This window comes from Phaenicophaeus curvirostris, chromosome 29 (genome assembly GCF_032191515.1).
Source record: "Phaenicophaeus curvirostris isolate KB17595 chromosome 29, BPBGC_Pcur_1.0, whole genome shotgun sequence".
Classification (NCBI taxonomy): domain Eukaryota; kingdom Metazoa; phylum Chordata; class Aves; order Cuculiformes; family Cuculidae; genus Phaenicophaeus; species Phaenicophaeus curvirostris.
Genome location: NC_091420.1, coordinates 1,646,286 through 1,656,240, shown reverse-complemented (window position 1 = coordinate 1,656,240; position 9,955 = coordinate 1,646,286). Strand labels below are relative to the sequence as shown.

At 65.0% G+C, this 9,955-nt stretch overlaps 1 protein-coding gene across 1 annotated transcript; it reads right to left on the bottom strand.

Annotated features, from left to right (window-relative positions):
• Nucleotides 1-1,195: 1,195 nt before the first annotated feature.
• ANKRD35 (ankyrin repeat domain 35) lies at nt 1,196-9,100 on the bottom strand. Its single transcript, XM_069878468.1, has 12 exons — nt 9,001-9,100; nt 7,443-7,573; nt 7,269-7,357; nt 6,445-6,509; nt 5,765-5,822; nt 5,553-5,623; nt 5,338-5,444; nt 3,801-3,949; nt 2,273-3,705; nt 1,801-1,890; nt 1,666-1,731; nt 1,196-1,262 (listed from the first exon to the last, which is right to left on the bottom strand). Exons 1-12 carry the CDS (start codon nt 9,037-9,039, stop codon nt 1,203-1,205), a joined length of 2,358 nt encoding a protein of 785 aa, XP_069734569.1. The 5' UTR covers nt 9,040-9,100; the 3' UTR covers nt 1,196-1,202.
• Between the last annotated feature and the right edge of the window lie 855 nt (nt 9,101-9,955).

Genomic DNA, 9,955 nt, shown 5'->3' with positions numbered 1-9,955 from the left:
GCGTGGGATCTGATGCTCTATGGGGAGTGTGGGATCTGATGCTCTATGGGGCCGCGTGGGATCTGGGGCTCTATGGGGCCGTGTGGGATCTGATGCTCTATTGGGAGTGTGGGATCTGATGCTCTATGGGGCCGCGTGGGATCTGATGCTCTATGGGGCAGTGTGGGATCTGATGCTCTATGGGGCCGCGTGGGATCTGATGCTCTATGGGGCCACGTGGGATCTGGGGCTCTATGGGGAGTGTGGGATCTGATGCTCTATGGGGCCGCGTGGGATCTGATGCTCTATGGGGCCGCGTGGGATCTGATGCTCTATGGGGCAGCGTGGGATCTGATGCTCTATGGGGAGTGTGGGATCTGATGCTCTATGGGGCCGCGTGGGATCTGATGCTCTATGGGGCCACGTGGGATCTGATGCTCTATGGGGAGTGTGGGATCTGATGCTCTATGGGGAGTGTGGGATCTGGGGCTCTATGGGGAGTGTGGGATCTGATGCTCTATGGGGCCGCGTGGGATCTGATGCTCTATGGGGCAGTGTGGGATCTGATGCTCTATGGGGCAGTGTGGGATCTGATGCTCTATGGGGCCGCGTGGGATCTGATGCTCTATGGGGCAGTGTGGGATCTGATGCTCTATGGGGCAGTGTGGGATCTGATGCTCTATGGGGAGTGTGGGATCTGGGGCTCTATGGGGAGTGTGGGATCTGATGCTCTATGGGGCCGCGTGGGATCTGATGCTCTATGGGGCAGTGTGGGATCTGATGCTCTATGGGGCCGCGTGGGATCTGATGCTCTATGGGGCAGTGTGGGATCTGATGCTCTATGGGGCCGTGTGGGATCTGATGCTCTATGGGGAGTGTGGGATCTGATGCTCTATGGGGCCGTGTGGGATCTGATGCTCTATGGGGAGTGTGGGATCTGATGCTCTATGGGGAGTGTGGGATCTGATGCTCTATGGGGCAGCGTGGGATCTGATGCTCTATGGGGAGTGTGGGATCTGATGCTCTATGGGGCAGGGTGGGATCTATGGGGCCGTGTGGGGCTGGAGACCCATGGCCGTGGGAGCTGCTCGTGGCCTGTTCCTCCCACCCCCCCGTGTCCCCCCCAGCAATGGGGCAGGACCCCCGACACCCCCCACAGAAGGGGACAGGGACGGGGACAGGCGTCCTCTCGGCTTTAATGGCTTTAATGCCCCTCGCGCCCCTCACTCCTCCGTCCGCAGGATCCGCAGCAGCAGCGCGTGCACCCCCTGGTCCATGAAGCCCTGCGGACCACACTCCCCATTTTCACCTTTTCCACCCCAAACCAGGACCCACACTCCCCACTTTCACCTTTTCCACCCCAAACCAGCACCCACACTCCCCATTTTCACCTTTTCCACCCCAAACCAGCACTCACACTCCCCACTTTCACCTTTTCCTCCCCAAACCAGGACCCACACTCCCCACTTTCACCTTTTCCACCCCAAACCAGGACCCACACTCCCCACTTTCACCTTTTTCCCCCCAAACCAGCACCCACACTCCCCATTTTCACCTTTTCCACCCCAAACCAGCACCCACACTCCCCATTGTCACCTTTTCCACCCCAAACCAGCACCCACACTCCCCACTTTCACCTTTTCCACCCCAAACCACCTCCCAAGCCAGGAGGACGTGGGGTCCCACCTGAGCCGCGTTGAGCAGGTGGGTCCGATAGACCCCAAGGACGTCCCGGTGGTTCTTCTGCTGGACCTGGGAGGAGAGGATGGAGGTGGCCGAGGTGACAGTGACACTGGGGGACATGGGGGTGGTGACACCCACCTCCAGCTGGAGTTGGAGCCGGGCGCTCTGGCTCCGCAGCGCCAGAACCTCGGCCGACAGCTTCTCCGTCTCCACCAGCAGCTTCTTCATCTAAGGGGGAGGAAGGCAGGTGGGAAAACCCACCCGGCCCCGTCACCCCCTGTCCCCGTCACCCCCTGGCCTTGTCCCTTTGGTCACAAACTGCTGGGGGTGAGGGGATGGAGATGGGATGGGATGGGATGGGATGGAGATGGAGATGGGGATGGGATGGAGATGGAGATGGAGATGGGGATGGGATGGGATGGAGATGGAGATGGGGATGGGATGGAGATGGAGATGGGGATGGGATGGAGATGGAGATGGGGATGGGATGGAGATGGAGATGGGGATGGGATGGGATGGAATGGAGATGGGGATGGGATTGGGATGGAATGGAGATGGGGATGGGATAGGATGGTGATGGGAAGGGTTCCCTGTCCCTGTGCGCCCTTACCTTGCTGTCCTTGTCCCGACAGGCCCTGGAGAGCTCTCCCACCCTGGCCTGCAGGCTGCCTGCGCTCCGCTCCATCACCTCCGCCTTCTCCCGCAGCTCCCGCAGCTCCCGCTCCCGCTCGGCCGCCCGAGCCTCCGCCGCCTCCTTCTCCCGCTTCTCCTGCTCCGCCGCCGCCCGCCACCGCTCCACCTCGGCCTCCGGCTGCTCGTGCCCGTCGGCGATGCCCGTCGGCGGCTCCGGTGCCGTCCCCAGCTCCTCTGCCTCTTCCCCCACCGCATCCCCCGCCTCTCCCGCTGCCCCATCCCCGCGGGTTCCATCCCCTTCCATCTCCGCCACCAGCCGCAGGGCCTCGTGCTGAGACCTCACCAACCCGTCCAGCTTGCGGTGCAGCTCCCGCAGGACGGCGTCCCCCGCGCCGCCCCCGGCCTCCCTCGCCCTCTCGCCCACGCGGTCCCGCAGCGCCGCCAGCTCCCGCCGCTGCCCCGACAGCCTCCGCCGCAGCCTCGACGCCTCCTGGCGCGCTCGGGCCAGGGCGGCCGCTCCGGCACCTTCCGGCACCGCTTCGGCGTCGCCGCCGCCGCCGTCCCGCGCCCGCAGCCGCCTCAGCTCGTCCTGCAGCCGCTCCCGCTCGCGCCCCAGCCCAGCCAGCTCGGCCAGCAGCGTCCCGTTGCTCTCCTTCAGCTCCATCACCTCCTTCTCCAAGGTCCCCCTCTCCGGCACCTCCGCTCGCCTCTTCCCCTCCTCGGCGCCGTTCTTGGGGCACCGGAGCTTTCCCAGGAGGCCGCGGCATCGCTCGAGCACCTTGGCGTGGCTTTCATCGGCGCGGCTCAGCGCCTGCTCCAGCCCCACCGCCAGCTTCTCCCAGGCGGCCAAGCTCCTGCGGACGGCGTCGGCCGACACCACCTCGTAGTTGAGCTTGCCCCGCAGAGCATCCTCCACCTCCTTGCGCAGCCCCTTGCTCCGAGCCAAGGCGCTTGCCCTGGCGGCCCGCAGCCCGGCGCACTCATCCCGCAGCCACGCCAGGAACGCGGCCGCCGAGCCGGCATCACCGTCCAGCCGTGCCGCTCGCTGCCCTCCAGCCTCATCTTCCTCCTCCGCCTTCCTCCTCCTCAGCTCCTGGGCCAGGAGGGCGAAGCAGGCGCCGTCCTCGTCCTCCTCTGTGCCACCAGCAGCTTCGTAGCCGGGCAGCAGCCGCGCCAGCTCCCGCACGCCTTGCCGGAGGCCGTTGGCGGCGCCCGCTGCCCGCTGGCATTCGCGTTCCTTCCTCGCCAGCCGCTCCCGCAGGCGCCGCACCCGCTGGGCATCGCAGCCGTCCTGCTGCTCTTCATCCTCCTCTTCATCCTCCTCCTCGTCGTCGCTATCGCCGCCTCCGCTCCCCGCTGCCCGGCTCTCCGGCTGCGGCGCGGGGTCCCTGGCACAGCCGGCACCGTTCTCTGCCACGGTGGAAAGAAACAACCCTCATTTTCCTCTTTTTTTCCCCTCTTTTTTATCCCCTCGAGCGCGCACGCAGGTGAGGGACGATGCTCACCTGGGCAGGTGCGGCGCAGGAGCCGGTGCAGCGCGTGGCTGGTGCTGTGGGTGGCACGGGGCTCGGCGTCCCCCGCGGCCGCCCCCGCGCTCAGCAGCAGCTCCGCACACTCCACGCTGCCCGCCTCGCACGCCAGAGCCAGCGCCGTCCTGCGGGACACACGGACACCGTGGCATGATGGCATGGGGACGGGGTGGCATGATGGCACAGGGACACGGGGACACCGTGGCACAATGGCATGGGGACAGGGTGGCACGATGGCACAGGGACACGGGGACACCGTGGCACAATGGCATGGGGACAGGGTGGTATGATGGCACGATGGCATGGGGACAGGGTGGCACGATGGCACAGGGGCACGGGAACACCGTGGCACAATGGTATGGGGACAGGGTGGTATGATGGCACGGGGACATGGGGACATCATGGCACAATGGCATGGGGACAGGGTGGCTTGATGGCACAGGGACACAGGGACACGGTGGCACAATGGCATGGGGACGGGGTGGCATGATGGCACAGGGACACGGGGACACCGTGGCACGATGGCACGGGGACAGGGAGGCACAATGGCACAGGGACACGGGGACACCGTGGCACGATGGCATGGGGACAGGGTGGCACAATGGCACAGGGAGACGGGGACACCGTGGCACGATGGCATGGGGACAGGGTGGCACGATGGCACAGGGACATGGGGACATCATGGCACAATGGCATGGGGACAGGGTGGCACGATGGCACAGGGACACAGTGGCATCGTGGCACAATGGCATGGGGACAGGGTGGCATGATGGCACAGGGAGACGGGGACACCGTGGCACAATGGTATGGGGACAGGGTGGTATGATGGCACGGGGACATGGGGACATCATGGCACAATGGCATGGGGACGGGGTGGCACGATGGCACAGGGACACGGTGGCACAATGGCATGGGGACAGGGTGGCACAATGGCACAGGGACATGTTGGCACAATGGCATAGGGACAGGGTGGCACAATGGCACAGGGACACAGGAACACTGTGGCACAATGGCATGGGGACAGGGTGGCATGATGGCACAGGGACACAGGGACACGGTGGCACAATGGCATGGGGACAGGGTGACATGGTGGCATGGGGACAGGGTGGCAGGGTGGTGCAATGGTTGGGTGGCACCGTGGCTTAAGGGCAAGGTGGCATGATGGCCCAGTGACACAATGACACGGTGACACAGTGGCACGATGACAGGGTGGCATGATGGGTTGGTGGCACCGTGGCACGGGGACAGGACGGATGGGTGACAAGATAGCAAGGTGGCACGGGGACAGGATGGCAGGGTGACAAGATAGCAAGGTGACAGGGTGACAATGGCACAGTGACAGGGTGGATGGGTGACAATGACACAGTGACAGCAGGTGCCCCTGCAGCAGAGCCGTGGTGCCACCACCCTAGGCATGGGCAGAGCCCCCCCATCGCCGTGTCCCCCCGTGTCCCCCGTGTCCCCCGTGTCCCCCCGTGTCCCTCCGTGTCCCCCGTGTCCCTTGGCCACTCACCTGTTGTCCCCGTCGGCCAGGTTGGGGTCAGCCCCTCGCTGCAGGAGCTGCGCGCAGATGGCCGCGTGGTTGCCCCTCGCCGCCAGCATCAGGGGGGTCTGACCCCGCTGGGGGGGGGACACGGGGCACCCGTCAGCGCCCGCTGGCCCCTGCCACCCCCTGCCACCCCCTGCCACCCCCTGTCACCCCCTGCCACCCGTCGTGTCCCCACTCACGGCGTCGGCGACGTCCAGGAGGGCCTCGTGGTCGCAGAGCAGCAGCACGCTGGAGGCGCAGCCCGAGGACGCTGCGGGGGGACACGTCAGCTCGAGGGGTTTTGGGTGGGGGGGGGACACAGATAGTTGAGGGGGTGTCCCCACCTCAAAAAAAAAAAAGGTCTTTGGAGGAGTCACCCCCCGCCACCCCAGCGCGAGGTCCCCGCGCTCACCAGCCCAGTGCAGGGGGGTCCGGTTCTGCCTATCCACGTGGCTCTCGTTGGCGCCGTGCTGGGGGGACAGCGGGACAGTCCCTGTCACCATCCTCATTCCTGTCCCCATCCCTGTCCCCATCCCTGTCCTCATCCTCGTTTCTAGCTCCATCCCGAACCTTATCTCCATGCCAGGCTCCGTCCTCCTCCCTGCATCCCTATCCTTTCTACATCCCCATCTCTGCCTCTCTCCTCTGCTTTATCTCCATCCCTGTCCCATTCCACCCCTGTCCCCAACCCCATCTCCATCCCCATCTCCAACCCCTTCTCCATCCCATCCCATCCCATCCCATCTCCATCACATCCCCATCTCCATCCCATCCCCATCCCATCCCCATCCCATCCCATCCTCATCCCAATCCCATCCCCATCCCCATCCCATCCCATCTCCATCCCATCCCATCCCATCCCACCCCCATCTCCATCCCATCCCATCCCATCTCCATCCCATCCCACCCCCATCTCCATCTCCATCCCATCCCATCCCATCCCATCCCATCTCCATCCCATCCCATCCCATCTCCATCCCATCCCCATCCCATCCCATCCCATCCCATCCCAATCTCCATCCCATCCCATCCCATCCCATCCCATCCCCATCCCACCCCATCCCATCCCATCTCCATCCCACCCCGTCCCACCTGCAGCAGGACCTTCACGCACTGGGGCTGGCAGGCGATGGTGGCCAAATGCAGAGCGGTGCTGCCTGCGGGAGAGCTGAGCGCTGCGCCCCGGCACGATGGGGACAGCAAAGGGGACCCTGGGACCCCCCCTGGGGACACCTCGCCGTGGGGACACCCAAGGGGGACATTGGAGGAGGACATGGCTCGTGGGGACCCCCCCTGGGGAAACCTTGCCTTGGAGACACTCAAGGGGACACACAAGGGGGACATTGGAGGAGGACATGGCTCGTGGGGACCCCCCCTGGGGACACCTTGCCTTGGAGACACTCAAGGGGACACACAAGGGGGACATTGGAGGTGGACACAGCCAGCAGGGACGCCCCTGGGGACACCTCACTTTGGGGACACTGGAGGAGGACATGGCTCGAGGGGACTCATCTGGGGACACCTTGTACCTTGGGGACATCCAAGGGGGACACTGGAGGAGGACATGGCCCAAGGGGACTCCCTGGGGACACCTCGCCTTGGGGACACCCAAGGGGGACACTGGAGGAGGACATGGCTAGTGGGGAATCCCCTGGGGACACCTTCTACCTTGGGGACACCCAAGGGGGACATTGGAAGAGGACACGGCTTGCGGGGACTCCCTGGGGACACCTCGCGTTGGGGACACTCAAGGGGACACCTGAGGGGAACACTGGAAGAGAACGTGGCCAGCAGGACCCCCCTGGGGACCCCTTGCGTTGGGGACCCCCAAAGGGGGACACAGCCAGCAGGACCCTGTGTCCCCGTCCCTGCAGTGCCAGCTGTCCCCTCCGTGTCCCCCCGTGTCCCCCTCTCACCGTCCTCGTTGCGCTCGTTGACGTGCGCCCCACGCGCCAGCAGGAGCCTCAAGCACTCGGTGAGACCCTTGGCCGCGGCCAGGTGGAACCTGGAGGAGGACGAGGGGCTGTGACCCCCCGTGTCCCCACTTCGGGACCCCCGTTTGTCCCTGTCCCCCCTCCCCGGTGACCTACGCGGATTGTCCCACGGCGTTGAGCTTGGTGGGCCGCGCGGTTTTGCGGGCGGCGAGAGCGGCCACCCTGCCCACATCCCCCTTCTCCACCGCCTCCAGGAGCTTCTGGTCCTGCTTGCTCCAACTCTCAACCTAGAGGGGAACGCGAGCAGCGAGGGGGAAACTGAGGCACAGAAACCGGGGCCGTGCCTCAGTTTCCCCACTCGCCGGGTGGCTCCGTTGATGAAGGCGACGCCGGAGAGCGTGTCCCGGCCTGCGCCCGCCCGGCTGGTTTGTCGGGCTGCGCCGCGGGGCACCGAGCGCTGGGAACCGCCGCTCGGAGCGGGAGCGCGGCTCGGAGTGGGGATGGGATCGGGATTGGGGTCAGGATCGGGATTGTGGCCGGCGTCAGAGCTGGGAGGGGGGCTGGGATTGGAGCTGGGACTGGGATTGGGATTGCAGCCGGCATCGGAGCTGGGATCGGAGCAGGGGCTGGGATTGCAGCCGGCATTGGAGCTGGGAGTAGGGCTGGGATTGGAGCAGGGACTGGGATTGGGATTGCAGCTGCCATTGGAGCTGGGACTGGGGCTGGGATTGGAGCAGGGACTGGGATTGAGATTGCAACTGCCATTGGAGCTGGGTCTGGGACTGGGATTGGAGCAGGGACTGGGATTTGGATTGGGACTGGGATTGCAGCCAGCATTGGAGCTGGGAGTAGGACTGGGATTGGAGCTGGGCCTGGGATTGGGATTGCAGCTGCCATTGGAGCTGGGATTGGAGCAGGGGCTGGGATTGGAGCTGGGATTCGGATTGGGACTGGGATTGCAGCCAGCATTGGAGCTGGGAGTAGGGCTGGGATTGGAGCTGGGACTGGGATTGGAGCTGGGATTCGGATTGGGACTGGGATTGCAGCCGGCATTGGAGCTGGGAGTAGGGCTGGGATTGGAGCTGGGACTGGGATTGGGGCTGGATCAGGATTGCAGCTGGCATCAGAGCTAGGACTAGGATTGAGGCTGGGATTGGAGCAGGAATTGGGATCAGAGCTGGGATTGGGGCTGCGATTGGAGCTGGAACTGGGATTGGGATTGCAGCCGGCATCGGAGCTGGGAGTAGAACTGGGATTGGAGCTGGGATTGCAGCCGGCGGCAGGACATCAGGGCCTGGATTGGAGTTCAGGCCTGGATGTTGGGGCCAGGACTGCAGCCGGCATCAGAGCTGGGATTGGGGTCAGGATTGGGGCTGGGACTGGGATTGGAGCTGGGGCTGGGATCGGAGCTGGGATTGGGGCTGTGATTGGAGCTGGGATTGGGGTTGGGGGTCAGAATTGGGATTGCAGTCGGCATCAGAGCTGCGATTGGAGCCGGGATTGGGGTCAGGATTGGGATCCCAACCAGCATCGGAGCTGGGAGCGGGGCTGGGATTGCCGCCAGCATTGGAGCTGGGATCCCATCTGGCATCGGAGCTGGGATCCCATCTGGCATCGCAGCCGGGATTAGGGCCTCGGGGCCAGAATTGGGGCCGGGATCCCATTCAGCACCCGTGGGGCCGGGGGGTTCCCAGCCGGGGGATCCGGGACTCACCGCCACCTGCGAGCTGGAGCAGGAGAACATGCGCTTCATGGCGGGGGCGCCCGGGACCCCCCGTGCCGGTGCCGGTGCCGGTTTGGGTGCCGCGAGCGCCGAGGCGTGTGGGCGCGGGCACCTGGGCTGTGCGGCCTCCGCCCCGTCGCCTCCCCACGCCCAGCCCGGGCTTGTTCCGTCACCTCCCTGGGGACGCCGCTCGCTCCCCAGTCCCGGCCCTGCCACCCCGGCGGCAGGAGCCCAGCACCCCCGGCATCAGGCACCGCTGAGAACCGGCATGCTCGGCGCACCCGCGCGCTCGCTGCACGGATGAGACCCCACAAACTCGCTGCAGGGATGAGACCCCACAAACTCGCTGCAGCGATGAGACCCCACAAACTCGCTGCAGGGATGAGACCCCACACACTGCAGGGATGGGACCCCACACACTGCAGGGATGGGACCCCACAAACTCGCTGCAGCGATGAGACCCCACACGCTGCAGGGATGGGACCCCACACGCTGCAGGGATGAGACCCCACACACTGCAGGGATGAGAACCCATAGATTCACTGCATGGATGAGACCCCACAAACTCACTGCAGGGATGAGACCCCACAGACTCGCTGCAGGGATGAGACCCCACACACTGCAGCGATGAGACCCCACACACTGCAGCGATGAGACCCCACAAACTCACTGCAGGGATGAGACCCCACACACTCGCTGCAGGGATGAGACCCCACAAACTCACTGCAGGGATGAGACCCCACAGACTCGCTGCAGGGATGAGACCCCACACACTGCAGGGATGGGACCCCACACACTGCAGGGATGGGACCCCACACACTGCAGGGATGGGACCCCACACACTGCAGGGATGAGACCCCACAAACTCGCTGCAGCGATGAGACCCCACACACTGCAGGGATCAGAACCCATAGATTCACTGCATGGATGAGACCCCACAAACTCA